At 30.7% G+C, this 26,519-nt stretch overlaps 1 protein-coding gene and 1 long non-coding RNA gene across 7 annotated transcripts; one reads left to right on the top strand and one right to left on the bottom strand.

Annotated features, from left to right (window-relative positions):
- Positions 1 to 12: 12 nt before the first annotated feature.
- On the top strand, positions 13 to 11,937 carry DGK2 (diacylglycerol kinase 2). 6 transcript variants are annotated; one of them, XM_088222140.1, is made up of 10 exons: positions 13 to 241; positions 773 to 902; positions 5,577 to 7,383; positions 8,188 to 8,563; positions 8,637 to 8,713; positions 10,005 to 10,124; positions 10,240 to 10,404; positions 10,839 to 10,976; positions 11,518 to 11,672; positions 11,793 to 11,937. In XM_088222140.1, exons 3-9 carry the CDS (start codon positions 6,265 to 6,267, stop codon positions 11,665 to 11,667), a joined length of 2,145 nt encoding a protein of 714 aa, XP_088078266.1. In that variant the 5' UTR covers positions 13 to 241; positions 773 to 902; positions 5,577 to 6,264; the 3' UTR covers positions 11,668 to 11,672; positions 11,793 to 11,937. The 6 variants fall into 6 exon arrangements, with proteins under 6 accessions (XP_088078266.1, XP_088078261.1, XP_088078265.1 ...); XM_088222135.1 differs by having other exon boundaries at positions 14 to 241; positions 5,577 to 5,698; positions 6,184 to 7,383; positions 11,518 to 11,937; XM_088222139.1 differs by lacking the exon at positions 773 to 902 and having other exon boundaries at positions 14 to 241; positions 5,577 to 5,698; positions 6,184 to 7,383; positions 11,518 to 11,937.
- A 3,943-nt stretch (positions 11,938 to 15,880) lies between these two features.
- Positions 15,881 to 18,496, bottom strand: LOC110812468 (uncharacterized). Its single transcript, XR_002539285.2, has 2 exons — positions 17,121 to 18,496; positions 15,881 to 16,514 (listed from the first exon to the last, which is right to left on the bottom strand). It is a non-coding gene; the product is annotated as an uncharacterized LOC110812468 (long non-coding RNA).
- Positions 18,497 to 26,519: the final 8,023 nt, after the last annotated feature.

The raw sequence follows: 26,519 nt of genomic DNA, 5'->3' as shown, positions 1-26,519 counted from the left end.
CCAAAAGAAGAGGCGTGTTTCTTGCGCGAGGGAAATCCCGCCTTTTTCTTTCCACCGATTATTATAAAAGCCTCATTTCTTTCTCCGGCCTCGTCTCAGATCAACTGCCTTAACCCCTCTCTCTCTCTCTCTCTCTCTCTCTCTCTCTCTCTCTCTCTCTCTCTCTCTGTCTCTCTGTTCATATCTCAATTTCTTCCGTTCTCTGCTCTTCGCCGGAGATCACCAGGTTCGCTTTATCTAGGTAAACTAAAATTTTCTTTCTGTTTCTCTTTTTTTTTTTCCATCTTCTTGTTCAATATTTCTTATTTTCTTCTCAGATCTAAGTTTGCGTTTTCTTTTTTAAATTCATTTTAACTCCATGACCCTAAAAAAGTTTCATCTCTTCTCTCTCTCTTGTGTTTCGAGGTTTTGTTTGATTTTTTTGTTTTTTTTAAATGATGATCATTTGTCTTTCAAGATTCATACCGATCCGATTATTTGTTTGGTTACTTCGAATTTGTAGGAATATTGAAGCAATTACAAAACTAATGTAGGTAAAGCGATAAAAAAATTCTGGCATTCCAACGTGCCAAGAAAGTCAAATCGATTTATTGGAATTGCTATGATAGAATCAGGATTGTTAATCTCTCTTTTTTTTTTCTTGCCAGCACAAATGATTATCGCCAGTCAGTTAATTGTATTTAAATTTTAAATGCAGTTGATTCTATTGAGCATATTTTCTATTGAAAATAAATAAACATTAGTCTAAAACTTATTTATGCCCTTTCCACAGTTTTTATTGCATTTATACAAAAGCTGGAAGAGTTTGTAAATGTCCTTGTGCGGTCTATATTGCATTGCCACGCAGACTGTGTCAAAATATAACAAGATGTGCAAATACAAGATTCAAAAGAACGTATATGGTAATATTCTTGTTATATATACTGGAGAATTTTTTATTTCAAATGTTCCGGGATATGTTCGGATGAGTGCACAACACATGCTGGAATGCAATTTTACTTGTTACCAATTTAGCAAAATACAGATTTTTGCATTCCACCGAAAATTCTATCTAGTACTACCATAATGAACTGTCATTGCTAACAATTTGTTGTTATTGTAAACTGAAAAAAGTAACTAGTAGCCAACAATCAACTCAGTAAAATGGAGAAGTGCAAGCCATTTATGTGGTGTCTGATAGGTCAGACTCACTATGATGATTATGGATGTTAAGCAAAATCTTTTTTGGAATTAGAATTTGTTGGGGGAGCTTGAGATGATGATGCAGGAAAATTAAGATCATCTATCTACCTAGAAATCATATTATAATGCTGTTTGGGGCTGGAGCATTACCGCATGAACAGTAAAATGTTAACAGTGTTGCACAAGTGGAAACCTTCTGAAACAGTTTCACCAGAACAGGAAAATTAAGATCATCTATCTACCGAGAAATCATATTAGAATTCTTAGATATTGCACCTAGAGTTAGATGTCAAGGTTAAGCTTTTGTATCTCAACCTTTATGATCCTGGTTCAATTAGAATGGCAGACCGCTTCTCGTTTGAAGCAGACAAAAGATTGACCAAACTTGTTCATGCTAGTAGTAACCTCTAAGTAATCAACCATATCCCAATCTCTCTCTTTACTTTTGTGTCAACCTTCGTGATCCAAGTTCAATTAGGATGGCAGAGTCCCTTCCATTTCATATCATGCTAGTAGTAACATCGAACAATCAACTGTCAATTGATCTCTTTCTTTACTTCTGCAGCTGGTAGGGGGCAAATATGGGTGGTATCACTAGGTGTATCATCCTGCCTGCAGGATAAGGTCAACTTTCAACATTGGAACATTAGTTCTTCCAGGAAAAAACTTATGCCCATATATCTCAGCAAATAGAACATAAGTATCACGGCTCATGTTCTTAAGGATATTACTAGAACCAATATTTGTCCTTACTTGAAAGAAGAAGTTCCTTCTTGAAATTTCCATAGGCTCCAACTTGTGTTGCTTGAGGTTGGAGCAATTTTTCTTTCAACCATTGGATTTATCTCCTTAACATGCATAGGGAACAGACTTGCCTTAGCAATAGAAAAGATATCATTTGAAAAAGGAACCAAAATCAATTATTTTCTTTGGTTGTATAAGCATATACACTCAAATGAACTTATAGCGGTTCTTCAAGTTATTCAACTATTATAAGCAAATTTTTTGCTGTGGGAAGAGTATAAGCCCAATTGCTGACATGATCAAGAACATAACAATAAAGATTATCATATAATTCCAATTAACAACTTATAATTGGTGATGTTTAGCAGATGAAAGGGTGTAAAAAGTTTAAACTTAATGTTTAACCACTTCCACAAAGTATGCCATAAATAGCTCAAGAATTCCATATGATTGTGGAGACAAATAGGGCAACCCATGAAGGTGAACCCCATCTTTGTCAGAAAGTTCAATGATCTTCATGGCCGAACCAGCCAAGATTTTTAAACATATGTTGAGAATCTAGGACAAATATTCTTATTTCGAACAAAAAAAGAAAATCTAGGCCAAATGTTTAGCCAACCTCAAATTTGAATAATGATTTCTAGTTTTCAGTAGATTACTCTAGCTACCATTGCCCTATTTTATCTCTCTTAATTACCTATCACTTTCTTCTCAAGTATCATGTTTTTCTTTCGAAGTTGGTATCAATGTAATTGGGCTTCCCACACTTGAAAGTAAACCATCTAGTTACTTCTGTGCTGTGTGTGTTGGGAATTGATGTTTATCCACTGGTGCAGCTGAAAGTTTGTTGAATAAGAAGCTGATTTTATGCCATGCCTTAGTATTTTTTTTTTCTACAAGCTACGCCCTTGCTCAAAACCTAGTATTTTTACATAATTGAGTACTTAAAACTAAGTAATTTTCCTGCTTAGAGATATAGAGTTAAAAACATAAATATCACACTTAATTTCTTAGATATCATCGAAGAGGTCTTAATACTTGAGGGTTTGATAATGTCACACGAGCAGAAAATTAAGTAAAGATCCTTTTAATAATTGAATTCTTTCTCAAGAAGTGAAATGACAAAAATATTTATAATGGTTCTTGTGTCGTCCTTATTAAATAGGATTAAATTAAAAAATATTAATACTAATAAGGTTATGAATACTAATGCTATAAAATAAGAAATACTACTAATATAAATAAGAAAATTAAATATATTTTTTTAAAAATAAAAGAATAGTATGTATTATTAATTGCAAGCACCAAGAGGTGCCAACTCATATACAAAATTATTTATAATTCAATCAGGATATTGATAAGATTTCCAAAATCTTCTATAGTTTGCAAAGAATAATCATTATTAATAAATCCACAGTTCGGAACTATCTATTTCTAACTGAAACTATAATAATAGTCTCCTAAATAATATAGGTTTTATATTTAATTGAATAATAATTTTCTAATTTATTTTGTTAATCTAACTACCCCAATATACATCATTCTTGATTAGTTGGAGCAAACTCTAACACGAGTTTTGAAGTTGCGAATAATGTAAAACCTTGATGTTTGAGCTTTCCAATGAAAATTTAACAAAATTTGTGCTCAATTATTATCTTTAGTAGCAAACATAATAAAGACATGAATGTTTAGGAGTGTGAAATCTTGATGGTAGGATGAAATCAATATATTGACCAATTTGTATGTAAACTTCATATTTGAGTTGAAATCACTGGGCCAGATTATTGGCTTAGGTTCATCCTTACATTGAACTTCCAAAGAATTCTTCTTACGTAGTGATAGGTTTTAAGTAACCTCACCATCTTTACTATTACAAAAATATGATAGTTCTTCTTGTGGGCTCCTTCTCTTTATCTTTTCAATTGACTTCGAGTGGCTTTGGACGTTTATGTTTATTCATCTTTTTAATCATCCTTATGTCAAGCTAACTTGAGTTTCAAATTATTCAAACTTCTTTGTATACTCAATTATTGACATGTTGTCTTGAATTAAAGTATAAGCTTAGTGACAAAGTTCATCAAAGTAGTTGGGAAATAGATATTTTTCATGAAGACTGACTTTTATCTCATCCCATGTTTTAATCATCCTGTTTCAATCTTGGTATATTCTCATTAATATTGTACCACCATATCTTTATGAGCCAACCAACTTCGTTTTAGCTAATTAAACTATTCGTGCGTCTGGTATATCGTACCAGCTAAAGTGTTTTTCCTTTCAGTTAAGCTAATCGAGGAATAAATCAGTGTATTGTCTTCTATTAAAATCAAGAGATTCAATCTTTGTTTTCTCGATAACGTCTCCAATATTATCTGCAACATGTCTAGTGTCAGGAGCAGTGACTTGTGCAACTTGTAGATTTTGAACTAGCAGGCTACTTTTGCAGTTTGCAAGCATCTACATTCTTCTATGATTGCATTAAGTATGTTTTGCATTATCCCGAATCTATATTAACTTTTGCCTCTTATGCGTCTTGTCTAGCATTAATTCAATGTTAGTTTCCATTATTGAAGTTGAAATTTCTCTTGAACTAGCATCACTAGAGTTTCCCAGCTGTTAGAGATTTTTGATTCTTAAACATCACATCTGATAAGTCTTACATATTGCAGTTGAGGGTTTGATTGTATCGCGTAATCAGGAAATTAAGAAAATTTAGATGGATTTTATTGAATAACTGAATTTTGTCTCAAGAAATGAAATCATAAAGATATTTGTAATTCTTTCTAAGTAATCTTTGCTAGAGAGGAGTAAAATAAGAAATATTAATATTAATAGATTAGGGATGCTAGTTCTAACAAAATAGGAAATATCCTAAAAAAGTATAACAATTTTATATTTAATAGAATTATAATCTCTAATGTATTTAGTAATCTATAGCTACTCTGTTCTGCATCATTTATTTTAAAGGAAACTTGATAAGCTTGGGCAACAACTATAGTGGGGTTTGCAGGATCAATTACCAATTGATGCTTATGTAGGATCACCTGCTAATGGCTATGTTTCTTCAACTTATCAAATTACTGTATATACTCATTAATGGGCATACTACTTCTCTTTGTGTGTGCAATCATTTGACCTTGATTTTCAATTGTTGGTTGTCTTGTTCTTGCTAAGTCTCTTCAATGCTACATCACCAAATTTTAGCTTGCCAACAAGTTTCAGCTTGGCAGATCTGACTATAAGTGCCTCTGACATATCTTACCAATTGAAATCCTTGTCCATATAATTTAACCAATGAGGAAAATATTAGGATCCACTTTCTGTCAAAATCTGGAGCCTTTACTTGTTAAGAAGATCTCACTCATGGTGTTGAGGTTCAATCAGTCTAATTTCAAATGTTAAGAAGATTCCCATTCATGGTGTTGAGGTTCAATCAGTCTAATTTCAAATGTTGCTACTTGTGCAAGTTTAGGATTTTGGGCAGTTCAATCAACTTGCTTTGCTCCTTGTAACACATTATGAATTTCTTCTTTAATGCATTAATTAAATTCTCAATAATGTTCATTCTAGCAATAGCCAGAAGACATTTTGCAATAGAATTTATTTTCTTTTAGACTGTGTTTCTTATGAATGCTGCTTGTCTTTTTGGTCAGGTTTGTTAAAGTAATCCTCTTGATGGTAAATAGCATCAAATTTTCTGCTGCTAGACAGAACTTGACAAGTTAGATTCACAATGATAGCACTCTGCTTCTCCTGGGCCAATTGTTTTTGGGTGGTTGGTTACTGGATCATTCGGACTTTTAGCTTCTTCCATACTTTTTTTTTTGCTCTCGCAGCAGCTTTAACCCAAGTTAGTGAAAATGGTCCCCTTCACAACACGTTATCATCCTTGGCTACCCTATTCCACATAAGAGTGGTAGAAATAACTAAATCTGCTGGATTAGGTTAATCTCTTGACCAAAAAAAAATTCTGCTGGGTGAATATCAGCTTCTGGTCAAAGATATTCCAACTCAAATCTCATCCCATGGGAAAGTGGTGGTGCTTTCGATCTCCTTTCAGTTAGCATAAAATACTTGGTTGCAATAGCCAGAAGACACTTGCAATAGCATTTATTTTCTTTTCCCTTTAGCTTATGCTGTATTAGACTGTGTTTCTTATGAATGCTTAGTCTTTTTGGTCAGGTTTGTTTTTTCTTTTCCCATTAGCTTATGCTGTATTAGACTGTGTTTCTTATGAATGCTGTTTGTCTTTTTGGTCAGATTTGTTAAAGTAATCCTCTTGATGGTAAATAGCATCAAATTTTCTACTGCTAGACAGAAATCAGACAAGTTAGATTCACAATGATAGCACTCTGCTTTTCAATTTTGAGGTCTTTGTCCTACTCTGTTTCTCCTGGGCCATTCGTTTTTGGGTGGTTGGTTACTGGATCCTTCGGACTTCTTGCTATTATATATGCATTTCTGACATGGCAGAGAAGAACATCTTTAAATTGGGTTAAAGCTGCTGCTAGAGCGAAAAAGAAAGTTTGGAAGAAGCTAAAAGTACCACTTTCCCATCATATATGGATGGAAGATTTTGCTTATGGTGAACAGCCATCCACATGCTGTGTTTGCTTGTTTTCACTTGTGTCTCCTCAAAGCGTTAGTACAAAAGCAGCTTCACGCACTCCAGTTCACCGTTGCTCTGTTTGTGGTGTAGCAGCTCATTTCTTCTGTTCTGACTTTGCGGCAAAAGACTGCAAATGTGTGGCCCAAGCTGGTTCTAGTCATGTGCGACACCAATGGTCAGAAAGATGGGTTAACATGGATGACAATGCTGACATGTCTGCCTTTTGCTTTTATTGTGATGAGCCCTGTGGAATTCCTTTTATAGATGCTTCTCCCGCATGGCATTGTTTATGGTGTCAGCGCCTTATACATGTTAAGTGTCACACAAAAATGTCAAAGGAATCCGGTGATGTTTGTGATTTGGGTCCTCTTAGAAGGATTATCCTTTCTCCACTCTGTGTGAAGGCTAATGATGACAATTCTGGAGGTGGAATGCTCAGCTCTATCACAGAAGAACTTATAGCATCATCTGTTCGTGGACAGATGAGAAGAAAGCGCCAAAGGGGTAAAAACGGAAATGGCCGATCTTCTAATGCAAGGGTTCAAGATCATTCAGCTACCAATACGGCCCTTGATTACGTGTTTAATGGTCTTGTTATGAAGAAGCCTGTTAAAGAGAAAAATGGTGACTGCTTAAAGAAGGATTCAGTGGCACCTAATGTGAATGGCACTCACACTGGGTTGATGCAGAAAACAGGCGGAACTACTGGGAATCCTCAAGTGAAGAAATATATTTTAGCTGACCTGCCCCAAGATGAGAGGCCTCTCTTGGTCTTCATTAATGCCAAAAGTGGGGGTCAGCTTGGGCCATATCTTCGAAGGAGACTCAACATGTTGTTGAATCCTTTACAGGTGATGTTTGACGATCTATGTACATATAATCAACTTTGATGCCATTTATGAGACATACATTGCTGTGATGAATTCCTTGAATACTTCTGAATATTCTGATCTATTTCAATGTGACAATAACATCTTTCTTCCAATTTGGTTCAATTTTTCGTTCTCTGTCTAGCTTATTCCTACTCCTAGTTGTTTTACAGAAAAAGAAGATAAGAGATTCCTACTATTAATATTCATATTAGTTTTAGTAATATATAGTTAACAGATATTTGTATGTTTGAATTTACTCACTCCTAAACTGAAATTCATTGGTTGAAATTCTAATTCTTGGTTGAAATTCTAATTCTTACTTTGAGAACTAGGTGTTAGAATCTCGATTCTGAAGAATTGATGGTGGGGCTGGATATGGGTTAAAACATAAAGGCTAATATAAAGTCTTTTTCATAGAAGGAGAAATATTAGTAGAAAGAAGGAAAAAGATACAAAGTAAAGAAGATAAGCTATCCTCCAAAAGAAAAAGAAAAGAGTAAAAGCTCAATTCAGAAGGGGAATTACTTATGAATGGATAGTAGTCAAACAATATGGGACGTCAATGTCTGTGGGGCTTTCTGCATCAGACATTTTATTAACTGATTTTATTACATTAGTTTTATTTTCAGAATCCTAAATGGTTCTCTATCTTCTCTCTCTCTGCACATTGGCCTCCTACCGCATGTTAAACTGTCAAAATCTGTAGGAGCATCTATTACTAGTTACCTTGGATATAATGCTTGTTGAGGTGCTTGACTGAATTCTTTCTTTCCTATCTTGCAGGTGTTTGAACTTGGTGCTTCTCAAGGGCCTGAGGTTGGACTGAATTTGTTTAGTAAGTTGCAGTACTTCAGAGTTTTGGTTTGTGGTGGAGATGGAACAGTTGCTTGGGTCCTTGATGCGATTGAGAGACACAATTTTGAATCTCCTCCACCAGTTGCTATTCTTCCTCTTGGCACTGGAAATGATTTGTCAAGAGTTTTGCAATGGGGAAGAGGGTTCTCAATGGTTGATGGACAAAGTAGTTTAGGTACTCTTTTGCATGACATTGATCATGCAGCAGTTACTATGCTAGATCGCTGGAAGGTAGAACTCAGAGAAGAAACTCTTGAAGGTGATCCAAAAAGAGGGCAATGCAAGTATATGATGAACTATTTAGGTAATTGTATAGAGTTACTATTAGTTATTGCTTTTCCTTAATTCATTGGCTCTTGCTGATTTTACTTTTATAGGTATTGGATGTGATGCCAAGGTTGCATATGAATTTCACATAACTCGGCAGGAAAATCCTGAGAAATTTAGCAGTCAGGTACCTTTTTTTTTCTTGAAATTATGGTTGCAATTATTGAATATATAGATTGTAGTTGTTGTGCATAATAGGTGGGACAGGGTTTCAGTCAATACAGTTCTGTTCTTGGTGTAAGATCAAATGTCAATGGTAAATGCTAGCAAACCATGATTTTTGCCCTCCAGTATTGGGATCTATGGCTATGAGACCTTTTACAATTGTTCCTTCACGTCCAACTCTCTTTGGATTAGAGAATGAAAGAAAGTGCTTGTTGGCTAATTTGGTGCTTTTGCTGTAACCTAAAAATGTTCTGTTTGTGATAGCTTTGAAGTGTTTGGTAAAAATTATTGTAAAAAATATTGTTAATATAAAATGTAAAATGAAAGCTTTTCTTAAAAAGGTTGATTACCTTTTTATAGGGATGGTTAATTACCAAAATGATATGACAAAAAAAATTACTATTTCAAGTAATTCATTGTCAGTCTAAATTTTTCTTGAAATTTCTCCTGTGAACGGTTTTAGAATTTAATTTGGCTGACTTTTAATGCGCAATTTATTTAATGTGAATATGAATATTAATTTTCCATTCTTCATTATTTGGTTTATTTCTTTATTTTAAATATTTAAATAATTTCTGATAAATAGTAAATTATGAAAAATAGAATGCCTTTTCACATTTATTTTGAAAAACATATGAGAATATAAATTAATCAATAGAAAAATTAGTGAAAATATCGATTAAAGGCACAATCTTTTTTCTCTTTATTTATTTTTTGAATTTCTTTTTTCTTCATTCTCTAAGTATTTGGATAGTACCTGTCTTTTCAACATTGTTTCTTTGAACACTTATGTACATTATTCTTGGTTGCCTGTGTCAAACACTAACTGCTCTTTCTTTTATACTACATACTGAAACATTTCTTGCCCTTTTTTTCGTTTTTCCTGGTGTAAATCATGAAAGTGGTTTTCAGGCATTAACTAAGCATGCTAGTTGAATGCCATCTTCAGATAGGCTTCATAGCACACACTTTGATTTGATGCTTTAACAAGAAATGCAGCATGAGGTCAAGGGTAATATGTTTGATCTGTCTTCTTGAGAGCTTAATCCTCTTTGGACCTAGTTTGTTGATATGGTTACTATTTTATTTCTTCCGGAGAGCTTAATCCTGTTTGGACCTAGTTTATATGGTTGCAATTTAGTTTTTTACATTTTTCATCCTAAGTTTACATGAGCTGCTTATAGAAAGGCTTTCTGTGTTTGAAACTTTGAATTACATATTTTGGAACTTAATGACCAAAATTTAATGTACAGTTTGTGAATAAATTGCGATATGCCAAAGAAGGTGCAAGGGATATAATGGACAGAACTTGTGCAGACTTACCATGGCAAGTTTGGCTTGAAGTCGATGGAAAGGACATTCAGATCCCTAAGGTAGATAGTCAATTGCAATCTTTTGTGATTTCTATAATTTTCTTTCACTTATCATTTATTGTTTTCATCATGTTCAATGGATGCCTTCTTGATTGCTTTTTTTTCCCATTTCCAGGATTCTGAGGGTCTAATAGTACTGAACATTGGCAGCTACATGGGTGGTGTAGATCTATGGCAAAATGAGTATGAGCATGATGACAATTTTAGCATTCAGTGCATGCATGATAAAATGCTCGAGGTTGTATGCATAAGTGGTGCATGGCACCTGGGAAAACTTCAGGTCTGAGTTCTTTAGCATTGTTTTCTGTTTTCTGTTTATTTTGTTATTTTTATTTCTATTGTCTTCTTTAGGTGATGGGAATCCTAGGTAGTTACGGGATTTAAGATGGATATTGAGATGATTCTTGAGACAAACTATGTATGCATCCGATGTCTGTGGCTTTGTACTTATTTTTTAACAGTATTTTACCATTTTTTCCTCTCTATTTGAGCATGTTATTTGTTTTTTTTTTTTTTGGATAAATCGTAATTAATAATGTCGTTTGTTGAAATTTGTTGGTAACTTCTACATACTAAATCATTTTTTATCCTCGAATATCTGAAAGGAACACCCCCTCCCCCTTCTTTTACATACAAACAAGGCAAGAATTTAGATTTTGGATGAGGACTTTTGTGTAATCATTTCATTTTAACTCTCTTTCTGCATATCTGCAGGTTGGGCTTTCACAAGCCAGGAGGCTTGCTCAAGGTCAATTAATCAGAATACATGCGTCCAGTCCTTTCCCTGTTCAAATAGATGGGGAGCCATTCATCCAACAACCTGGCTGCATAGAAATAACTTATCATGGGCAGGTACGATCTGTCTTATTTGCTTTGTTGTTTTAAATGCACGGTAATCATTTCTGCAATTATGTGTATGGCGATAAATTGATTATTTACATATAGAAACCAACATTGTGCGTCGGCCTCCTCTTGTAAGAAAAACATGAAAAGTGAAATCATTACGGTTGCTCAACAGAATCATGTTTGTAGATTGTAAAGTACTTGCCATTTTATCTTTTAAAAATCAGCTTTTGAGAATTCTTTCAATATTTTTATTCAATTTCATTTTATCACTATCTTTTGTAACTAAAAAGGACTAGATATTGATGCTTTGTGTTTGGGGAATAGTATGTGTGGTCCTTTATCGATTTTATGGAGTACACCAACGGGACCTTTTGCCTCAGGGTCCAGTTGTAGTTGGTGGATGATAGAACTTGTGTTTGCATTTATTAGTTTTGACATGTTTTGAAGTTTTAAATGGTTGTCATCTCTGCAAATGCAATGAATACTAATTTTTAAGTGAATCTTGCAAGGAGGGAACTAACTTGGTTGGTTGGTCTGGTATGTTTAGGTCTTCATGTTGCGGAGGGCCTCCGAAGAGCCCCGGGGACATGCAGCTGCCATTATGACAGAAGTCTTACTGGATGCTGAATGCAAAGGAATTATCAACGCGTCTCAAAAGAAAGTACTTCTCCAGCAGATGGCACTTAATCTCTCTTGATCCTAGTCAGTTGCCAAATTTTGTTCGTAATTCCTCCATCTAACAGGAAAAAGAAAAAGAACACTTCTTTGTGTTGTTTATCACGGTTTGTTTTTCATTTGTTGGAAACGTTTCACTTTTTGTAGGTGCAGTCCTTATAAACGTACTTATACATAAGGGATTCCACAAGATCCGCGGATATAGGAGATACTGTAAATATGTTTAGTTCTGAGAGAGACATGTAAATCCCATAAAAATGAAAGGAAAAGAGGTGATGATGAGTTTTATTCATGTGCCCTCCTGATATATTTTCTTGGTCTGTTATTTCACAAGGGGTTTATGAGTTTTTTGAGGAAATGGAAGCCAAATAGCCCTGAACTCTGAATGTTGAAGAGTAAAGGATAATTTGTTATCAAACTTGGTGAAACTTCCTTTGCTGCTTTTGGTGTTTGTTCGAGAAATTTTCTTTGCTGCTTTTCGTTTTTGTTGTGAACAAAAAAAAGGATTTGCGTGATCTCGAATAATGAATAAAATTCTTTTCAAGTTCTCACCTATCAAAGTTTGTTAACCCGATAAGCCATTTTTATACTCGCTCGCCCAAGTAGCCATGAATCTGCGGTTCTAGTAATTTCATGAATTATGAATACACAAGCCAATTTTTTAAAACCATGCAAAAATACTATATATTTTTTTGAATGTAGATTATTATTCAATTTGGCCTCTGTCATTCAGTCTGTAACAACATAATTATAGGAGTAATTGAAATTTTTTTTTTTTTTTCATTTTCCATAATGCGGTAACAAAGTTGAGGGAAGTAAATAATTTTCTCTTTTGTTGTAGTCCGATATCAAACCCAATGATGTTGCATGATCTTCTCATTTGTTGGGGTCCAGTATCAAACTTGGTTTGAAACCCAAAACTAAAGTGGCCACTGCATGTTGAGTGAGAGAAACATTTTATTTTCATGGATTGTTTAAAGAGACTAGACTTTTTGCACTCTCGAGAGATTTAATTTCCAGCATAATTAAATTTCTCACATACATTCATATATTTGTTGTTGACTTAATACCTTTTTCTTATTATAAAAAATTATAAATTTGAATCAAAGTAGATGCCTTATATATATATATATATATCTTTATAACTCTGTAAATATATTTCCTCTTCTTTTCACCACTTTACTCTGTAATTACTCTTGTATTCTTACTTATACTTGTACGTACACACACACACACACACACATACATATATATATGTGTGTTATGTATATGTAGTTGTAAAAATGTTTTTAAAAATACAGAAAAAATAAATTGAATATTTAATAGACAAATACACATATATATATATCAATCACATCTCTAACCAAACCTGTCTTGGACTTTTAGTTCCTCCCATAAAAAAAAAAAAAAAAAAAAAAAAAAAGAAAATTGCATTTAAAACCCAGAAAACCAAAAAACAAGAATCAATCTCAATCATTTACCTGTATCAATAATTAAACACACACTTTATACAATTAACCTACAAATTATATATTCATATATCTAATTAATAATTTATTAAGATTAAATGAGAAAAATGGGACCATGCTTGAAATTCAGGTAAGGTCTTAGTCATTAAACCTCCATTGCTACAAGTAAACCAATATCCTACCACAGTACTTGATTAATCACCCAATTAAATTAAGAGTAACAAACAATTTAAAAGGAGGAATTGGTCAATGCTACCCACTTTGGTTATTTGTATCAATCAGATTCAAAATTATCATCTTAATCTTTCCATTATTCGCCATGGTTACAACCAAGTTTTTGTCCTATTGTTCATAAGGATGAAGTCTCAAGCTTAATACTTTATATTTACTTAATTAACTTCAAAAAAAATTTATGTAGTTAATTATACATAATATAAAGTCTTTGAAGCTTCAACAACTTACTAATTGACTGGTAAAAAGCAGACAAGATTTCCCAGCACTGTCGTATACATCTTCAATTTGTATTTTTAACTTCTCACTCAGCACATCAAATATGTATGCTTATCATAATTAATAGATGGTTTTACTTTAAATTTAACATTTAATCCTAATTAATTACTAAAGGATGTTAACATTTAAATTATAATTATTACATGTTTTTTTTTTTTTTTAGACTTTTAACAACGTTAAGATTTGAGCTAGCAGTTTCAACCTAATAGTATTTACAGTAATTAAATACTGTGGTATTTTAACCTTTAAATTATAATTATTATAATTTGTAATTATATTGTCTCAAATTTTTATGTACAAAACGTGAAAATTAGTGATTTTTAGTATCGCATTAAGGATTTATCGTAATTTAATCTTTATTTAAAATAAATTTATACATTCTATTAATTAAATTGTATTTATATATTATGTCTTTATAATGAAGACAAATATATCATAAACAAAGATAACACTGTCAACTATCCGAAAAAAAATGGTTGATAACTTTACTGTTTATATATATATATTGAAAATAAGATTAGCGATTATGCATCTCTGGGCCCCTCTTTGATAGCATACATACATATATATATATATATATAGGGTAGGCATGCATATATACTAAAATAAATGGAGAAGAAGCCAACAAATACCCGGAAAATAAAGGTGAGAGAAACTCCATTTACATATATATACATATATATGTATGTATGTGTACATATTAATGACAGCTGTTTGGATACTATAACATATATAGGGATGTGTTAGGTTCAATTCATGGTACATGAACAAGAAGATAATTGCATAGAGAAGAAACCCAAAGAGGAAAAGAACCAAGGTAGGTATCCCATGGAACCAAACCACTTCACCACAAAGAAACATATCTATATATATATATATATATCCTCTATAAATTTCACCCGTACTTACAGATCAGTCCAATTACCCTCATATAATAAATATACGTACATACATACATACATACATACATATATATATATATATATACTCACATGTAAACGCATATACATATGTGTGCAAGTATCTAGGCTGCAAAACATTATTTATACATGCACAACTTGTTTATATTTTAAGTATGTGTGTTTTAATTAATATACAGATAGAGAGAGAGAGAGACATATAGAGGGGATATATATATATATATATATATATATAATTATGAGACGTATATATGAAAGTGTTAAAAAAGACAGCTTGCAAGATGAAGAGATGAGAAAAGAGAAAGTGATGAGTGGTTTGAAGCATGCAGAGGAGAATTAAACGTTAGACAAAAAGTGGAAGTAATAGTATCCAGAAATGTTAGAGAGAGAGCGATAGATGGGATTGATGATTAGATTTTTTGTATTCATTCAATTTCATCAACAGGAAAAAGGGTCACATCCCTTCTTTTCTTCCCCTCTATAGACATACATACATACATACATACATATATGTCTACGTACTTCCATCAACCTCCACTGTAACTACGTACACATCTACGTGCATTTCAAGTTTTCTCTACATCTGTATGTGTATATATTGTATATTCTCTTCATGCCCCCCCCTTCTCTCTGTGTAATATACAGTTTGTTAACATGGAAAATTGGTCTGAAATTTATATAGTCTGTGTATGTAAGAAATTATCAGATTGATTTGAAAAGAAAGTTTTCTGCAAATCAGAGACTTAGAAAAACTACAAACAAACCCTACATATTCTATATATTATACGCTCAATAAAATCATGAAGTTGAATCTAAATATCTAAATGGTACTTCTAAACATATTACTTACATTCCAACTAACTTGTTTAAACATATTACTTACCCAAATTTATTTGAGCTAAATCAAAATTTTTTGTCAAGTATCATGTATAAATAATATATATATATATATATATAGAGAGAGAGAGAGAGGGAGAGAGATCCTTGATACTTATTAATCTAATAAACTTTAACGAATACGTAACATTGATTATTGTAATTGAAGACATATGTTTTGTTTTCTTTCGGAATTATCACATGGGGCAGATGTAATTATATATATATATATACGTATATATATATATATATATAGAAATATGATGGGAAAGTTGTTTGGGAAAAAGAAAAGAAAAAAGGAAAAAGAAGCAAATAATAATAAATCATCCCAAAACCTAATCCACAACAATTATCAACGCTTACATTATCTCACATACACTGTTATGTATATGATATATATATATATTAATATAACGAAAGAAGTACATCATCTAGTATTAACACTTTAATAAAGTGGAGGGAAGAGGAAAATTAAGTCATCAGTCTATTCACTCGATAATGAAAAAGATGATGAAGACAAAGATAAAAGGTACTGATGATTAAACATACATGCATATATATGTGTGTGTGTGTGTGTGTGTGTGTGTGTGTGAGAGGTTGAAGACATCCAAGCAAGTGATTAATAGAGTGATGAAACGAAATACCCAAGTCACTGTGGTAATTTAATTTCCCAAGAATCGTCAGACAGTCGTCATTTACTGTCTAGAATTCGATGTGGGATTTTCGATAATCAAAAGCCTAAAAAACTTGTACTATTTATATCTGTCTATCTATCTATCTATCTATGACTCCATGAAAAGAAACAAGCTGAGAGGAGAAATAAACAGAGACCTGCTCCCATCGCTCATCATCTTCCAAATATAGTAATCTCATTCTTCAACAACCTGTAAACCTTTATTTATTAATACCCACCACCTTACTCCTATATATATATATAATGAAATATATACAGGCATCTGGGTAATGATGATGATGATTTCATTTTCTTGGACATTCTCAGAGGTAGGAAGAAGGAAGATGATCTAGTGACCGGGAAAGCCGCTGCCTTTGTTCTTTCTTTCTCGTTAACTGTAAATTCAAACCCATTAATTTCCCTGCAAGAACAAAACAATAAAACACTCAACATTACTTTGAACAGTTACGTTTCAGTGCTAACCATACATCACCTTTTTCTTGGAGATATCACAAAATCTTCTATATTACAATTATTATAATTATAATTTAGTTTGTATCTATACAAAGATTCTTACACTACTATTAACGTTAAAGGGTTGTTATCAGCTATTTTGGGTTCTCATTTACTCCATAGACAGCATTTATAAATAGTAGCACATATTCTGAAAATGGGTTCAAAAAATTGAAACCACTTGGTTATATCAACTATATATATATGTATATGATAAAAAATAAATAAAGGCTACCGACAGTGTTAATGCTGCTTATTAGAGAGGGATGTTTGTTTTCGAAACCCTAGTTAGCCATAAGTTAAGCCTACAAATAGTCAAGAATTTAACACACACACTGGTACGTATACATATATATATATATAATTCACACTGCGTGCTATCTATCTTGTTAATGATGTGAGCGTGAATCTATATTATGGTGAATTAATGATGGTGAGAAATAATATATAGATCAAAACTAATACTGTACTTCAAGTATATTCATAAAACTATAATGTTAAATTTATAACTAACTGGAACGAAATTATGAAGAAAATAGCCGGCTAAAGTTATGGCGATCTTGAATTTCTTTGCTGGGGAAGACAAGGCCATAACCTGCATCATCAGATGAATTAGACATGAAGGCAAATTATACGTCATGAAATCAAAATCATTTCATCTTTGTCAGATTCAGAAGTGTGGAGATCGAGCATATGATATCCATGAAGTACTCAAGAAAAAAGCTGATTAACAGGTAAAATACATATATACGCAAAAGAATAACGTGAATAATTCTTAAGAACACAATGATTTCTCCAGATATATATAATGAGAAATGAAAGACATACATACATATCTACATATATAGATATAGCTCACCTGGGAAAATTTTACCTTTAATTGGGATCTGCAAAATGGGTCTTCTCTTTTATGGTAAATAAAGAAGATGAGATTATTAAATCAAGGTAAAATAATTGAAGAAACTGCTGGGTGGGGGGAATGAAGCCTGGTCCGAGAATCATTTAGGATATACAGAAAATTATAACATTAAATTTCAACAAAACCAAATCACGTACTCCTCCATGACCTCGAGCCAGACAACATTCCTCTCAACCTAACCCTCACAAATCAAAATCAACCCTGCCTGAAGAAGAAGAAGAAGAAGAAGAAGAAGAAGAAAAAGAAGAAGAAGAAGACGAAGGAGAAGAAGAAGAAGAAGAAGAAGTCATAAGTTTTTGAGGGGAATGAAGCCTGGTCCGAAGCCTTTTTGAAGTTCTTGTTGCAGAAGAACCCTGTTTTGTCAAAGCCTCGAGCCAGCCAACATTCCCCTCAACACCACAAACTGCCACCATGAATATATATTCTTCTTGGACTTCCTTGATAAAAAAAACCCTAACCCAGATATTCCTTTATATACATGTGAACACACCCTAATTCTGCTTTTACACTGCAGTTAAATTTGATTCCTAAATTAGCTTTTGCAAAATGGTATTTTAGTAACCAAGATAAACCCAATCCGCCTTTACCCACTCCACCCACAAAACTTATTTAAATTTAATCGAAGACAGAAAAATGAAAATTAAATTAAACAAAAAAAAAAAACAAAAACAAACCCTTTTAAGTTTCTTTCATTTCCTAGGTGATCAGTCATTGTCTAATTATTTATTTAATTAATTTAAATAAAAAAGATTTTGTAGTTGTTACCTGCTACCTGCTACCACCAGCTGCCGAGCTTCCTTTTAGGTCAAAACAAACATGTAATAGTAATAGTATGAAGTAGAATATTAAGAGTAGAAGAAGACAAAATGGGTATTTATTATTCAATACAACAACACTTGACACGAGACATTTGTTTCCCTTTAATGGCGATTCTTTCATCATTACCTTATTATTTTTTTAAAAGCTTTTCTTTCTTTCTTTCTTTCTTTCTTTCTTTGTTTTTTTTTTCTTTCTATCTTCTCTTCTTAATTCAACCCTCTGTGTACGATCCAATGCCCGCACGGCCTGCCTGAGAACCTGACTTTCATTGTTATAATTTATCTTATTTTATTTTGTATATGTACATATAGTTTTATTTACATTTATATATTTCTCTGGTTTTGTCTTTCAAGAAAGAAAAAATGTTACTTTCTCTAAATATATGTAATGTGACAATGACAAAACAACATTTTTGTCTTCTTCAATTCATAGGGAAGGCGTATCCAGCTCCTATATATCTATTTATTTTCTTTTCACAATTTTCACAGTTCTATTCAATTAATTGACTTTTTCATAACTTACCCATGTGTTCTTGATAATATTATCAATAATAATAATAATAATAATCATCATCATCATCATTATTATTAAATGATGATGATGATGATGATAACTTACCCATGTAAAAATTCCTGAATAAACTTTCATTCTTGATGTATGTGTGTTTATATAGGAGATATAAGAAAGAGTTCATTTGAAGTAAAACTCTTCTAAAAGCAAAATACAAATTTTGTTATAAAATTAATCAAATACGAATATATTCTATCGTCCCTCTCAAACTTAGCATTGGAGAATGATGCTATTGGCCCTCAATAAGTGAAGACATTTCAAGATATATAAAATTTTTTGATGAAGATAGCCGTCAACAAATATGAAATTGTATAAATTGAACTTTTCCACAGACCAAGAGTATGTTCCACTCAAAATATTTATAATACGTATGTTGAATTGGATTAGATGACATGTAAAAAGAAATTATATTATCATATTATAAAAAGTAATTATGTTATCATATCAAGGAACATGTTTAGCCTGTAAGAGAACATAGAGTCCAAGAAGAAAATTTTAAATCTAAATTAAATTAGCCACTAAAGAAACAATTGTGTGATATCCACTCAAGCACTAAAATATGTTAACTATCACTCAATAAGATCAAGTTAGATCCAAGAAAAATGCAATATCCAATTATAGAGAGTCCAATATTTTGATATCTATTCCAATTAGCACTAGACTAGCTAATAAACATATAAGAAGAACTACAATACAATTAAAGCTCACAATTGATGATATCTTAAACATATTATGTCTAATTACCTGAAGTTTTTTATTCTCTCGTGAACCATTCATATATTGCCATGCTTGATTGATAATGAATTAGAGTTTTGGGCAAGTAAATTTGAGGCTCAATCATGCCCAAGTTGTCATAAAGGGTAGGTTAGAGTTAGGAAGATTGTAATATTTAGATAATTGACTTCAAAGTTGACATAGTGAGGAGATTGCTTTGCAATGTTCAAGACCATTGTATTGAAATAATATTTATCACACATATTTAGATTAGTATAGGAAAATATTTTTTATAAGCGATTTCAATGCCTCATCCATTACATCAAAAACTCTTTTACTTTGACATTGAATTAAGTGAGAATAATGATAAAACTTGACAAAAGTCTCAAAGATTTCTAATTTTCACGTTAAAAAAAAAAAGACTTTTATATAATGAGTGAATTCATCTAGAAAAAATAACATAGTGTCGAGAGTAAAAAGAAAAAGGACATGAGATGCATAAAAATTATCATATATTACTTTAAATAAAATTTTTAGGAGATTGATTTATGATTTTATTTTTATTAAAATTGACTGTGATCGGAAGAATATTAATTATTATGAGATTAGTTTATTGTATCTCTCTAAAAAAAAAGTAAACTTTATTTACCGATAATCATTTTCCACTGATACCATTTTGTGTCATCAAGTAATATCATCTATGTAAAAGTAAAATAGATATGTTCAAAAAAAAATTTCAAAAAATTTGTTTAAGGTTTCTTCTGCGGCCAAGGTTGTAGGTAATGAACTGTTTTCTATAAGGTCAGTGTTAACTAATAAGTAATATTTTAACACTAATAAGTAATATTTAAAAATCTGCTAATAATTTAAATACACACACACTATATATATATATATATATTAATAATTGTTAGCATTTCTTAACTAGGGCATTTTATAGAAATTTTTTTTTATAAATTATATTTAATTACAATTCTATTAAGTAAATAATTATATTATATATGATGCAAAGAGAGAGAGATAAAGAGAGTTCAAACAATTATATTAATTATTAAATTTTAATTCTGTTATATATATACATATCTGTATATATATTTATTTATGTTAAAACTGATAATGTTACTTATTATATATTAGTATATAATAGTGTGCCTGGTAAACTATTGAGTACCTTTTGCTACTCTAATTGGTTTATTCTTGTCACCTTCTAATTTAATAAAATATTTCTTGTTTTTCAAAGAGAAATAAATGATAATAAATATTAATAAGGGACCAACATTACTGTAACTAGTTTAAATATATTTTTATTAGATCTTTTATAATAATGTAAAGCAAATAACATTTTATCATAAATTGCTTCAAAACAATAAATATTTAATAAAATGTGCAATGTCAAGGTTCATGTAATGAAATTACAATAGTAGAACATAAATAGTTTAAGTATAATTCATAAATATCTATAATAATTAAAAACAATGAATTAATATTATATCTAGATAAGTTCATAAATATTACTTTATTCATATAAATTTTAATTGCATTAAATATTAGTAAAGTACTAGATATAGTGACAATCTAGAGATGCCCGTTAGTAAAACAAATTCATTAAAGCGACTTAATAATAGATACATGATAAAAATACATAAGATAACTAATAAAGAAAAATCGAGCATTAGCTCATGCAAGACAAGTGGGGCATTATTTACGCCTAATGCTAGAGCTAATGCAACCTTAAAAAGCCTTAGAACTTCTCAGATTTTGTAGTGTTAATTTGTCTTTACGTGTTTATAAAGTCTTAAACATGAAAGATAAGAAACAAAAAACAAAGTACCTTAAGCAAGATGCTTAAAGAAATGTGACCCTCTCACCATTATATCCCAACATCATGTGGATGATATGTCCTAAAACTAGAATACCTATACTTCATGACATTTTTTGGAGAGAGTATTTAGGATGGGATAAGGTCAATTATTAGGATCCATGATAAGAATTCATAGAAAATAAAAGATAACAAGTAAAGAGGGTAAGAAAAAAAAAAGACCTCTTTGCATGCACTTTCATATGTCCATTATACGTTATTGCATGTCACATGATACTCAAGCAACTAATACTAGATTGCTCAATATCATAATAATTTCTCTAGCATCAATTATGAATATTCTCAATATTACATTTAACTCCCATAAATGCTAACAGAACTTTCAAAGCATGGTACTAGAGTAAGCCAAGGCAAATTATAAATTATTATAGTAGTAAAAAAAACTAATATCATGCTATGAGGAAAGTGAAGCCCTTATAGTTGTCCAATTCAATAAGCTAAATAGTAAAATTCTTATATCGAACGCATGAGTATGTCAATAAAAAGCAAATAGAGAGTATTTAAGGCCAAGTATAAGAGATGCCCAAAACTATTAAGAACACGGAAAAATATTTTCTACAGTAGAATCATGAAGGTTATACTTTAAAGAGTTAAATATTTAAGAGAAGTCTAAAATATTAATTGATACTTGACATAACGTAATATATATAACATGTTTCAATTATTAAAAACTTAATATTATATACCGAAAAAATCCAAGACATAAACATTAAAAAGAGGTAGTAGAATTCTGAAGGGAGAGTAAATGAGAAAGTGTCACATAATTCACAGTAGAATCTTGAAGGTTATGCTATAAAGATGCTTAATAATGTTAATAAGTAAGAGAAGTCCGTACTAATTGAGAAAGAATCTTTAAAGTTGAATATAAGAAATATTCAACAGTATTAAGCACTTGACACAACTTAATAGGTATTATATATTCTAGTTATTAAAAGCTAAATAGTGCGTAGTAAAAAATTTGAAGACATAAACATTGAAGAGAGTTAGTAGAATTTTAAAGGTTGAACGCATGGAAAAAGTTAACATAATTCATAGTAGAATATTAAAGATTGTGCTCTAGAAATATACTCAATAATATTATAGTAGTCCAACATACTAATAAAAGGTTGAGCACAAGAAATATTTAACAATATTAAATATTTGACACAACTTTGTATTACATATTTCAGTTATTAAAAACTAAATATTGCATACAAAAAAAAAAATAATAAGACGAACAAAGAGAGCTTAGCAACAAAATGAAAAGATTTCATTGAGGATAGTAATAGGTAGAATCAAGGAAGATAGGTAGTCAATCAGTAAAATTGGTTAACTAATTGAAGTTCGGCCAAATTTTTAACTGTTTATGTGCTTACTTATCTAATTTAATGCGCTTTATGAAATGTATTCTAAAAAAGTGTTTACGAAAAAATAATTTCTAATATGATACAAACATCAATTGAATTAAAAAAATAAAAATAATGATGATAGAGCAATGAACTTTATCATAAAGACATACTTAATTATAAAGAACTAAATATTAAAAAAGACATAGAATAGGTGATCTTAATATGACATGACATGACATGTACATCCTTGGAGGAGATGGAGAGGCAAGATAAGGGGAATACATATACTATATAAGAATATGTTACACTTGGTTTTTATTTTAAAATTATTGCAACAGTAAAATAATAAAAAAATTATGTTATTTTTGCGTAATTTTAACATATAAATTAAGAATTTGTTTTAGAAAAACTATATTAAATATATTTTTTAAATTATTTTCATCTACAAAATTAAATTCCCATAATTCAATATGCATTAAGGATTTTAAAAATTTAGTTCTTAAATTTAAGGGTGAAGCATCATATTATTTATTATTATATGTTAAATTAATTTAAAGTAAATGGTAAGAACATATAAATTAATATACATTATTTCGTTTTTTTTTTTGTTGGTAAATTTATTTCCACTAAATACTTTTATTTTGCTCTATTTAATCTCATTTTCTTCCTAATAATACATGAAAATTGTTACCACCCCAAGTTATATAGGGCACACCTGACGTCTTCCTTGAAACACGTCGTGGAAAAGACGGCGATCGAGTAATACGAAATCTCACCCGTCCAAACATTTCGATCCAACGGCGATTACGGAATTACTTAGAAACCGGACATGTCGGTGTCAGCGGGAGCCTACCGATGAAAAGTGCCCGAGCAACGAGGGGAAGAAAATCAAATTCAAAGCCTTTGCAATTACTCCTCGCTTACGTGGACCAATCATTTTCATTGCTGTAAAAAAAAAATAATCAACTCAAAACTTGGTTAGGAAATGGACGGCCAAGATCCTCTGAGAATCGTACGCTACGTGCATCGCCACGTGATGCATTAAATGTGGGAAGCGTACGATCTGCGGACAATGGGCCCCAGGGGACAAGAGCACGTGGATACGAGAGCATGCTGACAGGAAGGAATACGTGGCAGCAGGTGATTGGTTTTTCAGTTTGTACAATACGTGTAGAGTGGGGACCACAAAGGGTTGATGATCAATTATGCGTTAATGATGATGAAGATTGGTGATGGTGAAAAGGTGCGAAAGAGGAGAGAGTAATATATTGCGGATTTCTAGGACCTCTTGATTTTTGATCAAATTTTTTTTTTTTTTCCTCTCTCTTTAATTTACTACCAACGAATATATTCAGTTTTCAATAATATATATGTATAGATACATACGTGGGGCATGTGTACGTGTATCAAATTGATTTGAAGTATCAATGCCTGATATTTTCTTGTTTATAATGACACGTGTTTATAATTTTTTAAATATTTTAATTGTCATTTATTATTATCTTATCTACACCGTATAGTATTAAAGTTTATAATAATAATAATGGTAGTAGCCAACTATTAAAATATAATAAAATTTGATATATCAGAACTTGGTAGGGATATTAAATTATATGATTTTTTTTTTTTGTTGTTGTTGTGAATATTGGTATGAAAAATAAAAAAAAAAGTTAGAATATTCAGGGATAAAAAATACTTGATACCCAGTAAAAATTATAATTAGAATCTTAAAATATTCATAATTTTGGAATATTATTCTTCCATTGGATTAAATAAAAATAATAATTAAAACTGTATTAATGAATTGTCTTCGTATCGTTCCGATTTAATTTTTTGATATCAACTCAAACTTAGTAAGTTCAAATATTCATGCAATTTGTCTCGAACAACTATTATTTTAGTTATTTATAATATTAATATATATTTATCAAAATATATACCACAAGTGATTAGGAACTCTAATATCATGTAATAATTTAAACAATTTAAACGTTTTATAATATTTTTGTTCATGTGTGTTGGTACATATTCACAAAGTAAATAAGTAGAACTTATTGGACTAGTAACGTTAAATGTCAATTGAAATTAAAAGAGTTAAAACTACAATATAAATATGAGAGAAAAAGAGAGTTACTGCTCAGATTATGACTAATGATTATTATTTTTTTTGTAATTTAAATTTTTTTCATACCAAATCTACCAAAATTATATTTGGAATTGTAAAGAAAAGAGATTACATGGTATACTATATGGAAGAATAAATTTTTTTAAAAAAGTTACAAGTCACATAACTCCTGCTGGAAAGAGGTCATGTGACCTTGATAGGAAAGGAGAAACTCTAAATTTGATTATTGATTATTCACATCTAATGTGATCTTAATTAGTATGTAGAAAACTGAGTGTTGCTAGTACGAACACATTAAAGAGAATAGACTGGTTCTTGTTTTAAATTTTGTTCAAACATAGAAGAGCTTGAAGCTCAAATTATGTTGATCGCTATTCGTAATAAAGAGCAATCATATAAGAGGTTAGCAACTAAATACAAAATAACATATCTACAAAGGATTAGTTTTTTCCATCTCTCATCAAAGGTACAATAGTGACAAAAATAAGCATTGGGATTAGAATAAGTATGTCTAGATCGGATATGATCAAATTATTTCATTAATGTCAGCTACAATATGATCTATTATTTACTTTTAGATATGAATTATAATATATCGCAAAATATAAGTTTATATAGTTATTTATATTAATTAATTTTTTTTAATATTATAAGTTCGATTACATTAAAATAAATATATTTAAAAGAAGATAGTATTACGCTAAGGAAAAAAGAAATTTGGTGACAAATATGTAATGTTTGTTCTAAAACAATAACTGTTATTATTATTATTATTTTTTAACATATAGTTTAGATTTGGATATAGAAGTTCCAATAGGTGTACATATATATGTATATATATATATATATATTGAGTAATTATGTAGTTTATTAGAGCATGTATTTCATGCAAAAAAGTTTGGCAGCTCAATTATTGAATACTCATTTAAGCAATCTGTGGCTCCATGCTAGGATCTTCTTTTGTATAATTTTTAGAAAAATTGAAAGTAGAAAACATTTGACTGTACGCCTGTATGCAGATTCAAACTATCAAAAGAGTCAAATAGCAGAGCTGTAAACGCTGATGAGTTGACTGCAGGATCATGATCAAGTACACTCCTCAAGCGATGTGAAAATTTTTGGGCCATATTACATTAAAAAATAAGTTACTTTAAGAATATTTTGTTATATGTAATTCTCAAAATTTATTCTGAATAAATTAATTTTCTTATTTCATTGTATTCGACTCTTTCTGTATTCCTTTCTTCATTATGTATATTGAATTTACAAAAATAACTATAGTAAAATTTTTATTATTCATATTAACAGTTATTTTTAAAAAAAAAATATTTTTTATATAGTACTAACAATTTTTAACTAATTTTGTAACTTCATATTGTTTTAGTTTGTACTTCCATATCTTATTTGGGTATAATTTACAAAATATTTACTCATGGGTAGAATAATTTCTTCTATTTCGATTCATAGTTTCTTTTGATTATATAATTTATTCGAAAAAAAAAGATTGAATTTCGAAAAATAGCGAATGATTTTATCAATATACAAATATATAACTTCAC

This window comes from Carica papaya, chromosome 6 (assembly GCF_054855325.1).
Source record: "Carica papaya isolate Zhongbai chromosome 6, ASM5485532v1, whole genome shotgun sequence".
Lineage (NCBI taxonomy): Eukaryota > Viridiplantae > Streptophyta > Magnoliopsida > Brassicales > Caricaceae > Carica > Carica papaya.
This window is presented reverse-complemented; position numbering and strand designations above follow the sequence as displayed.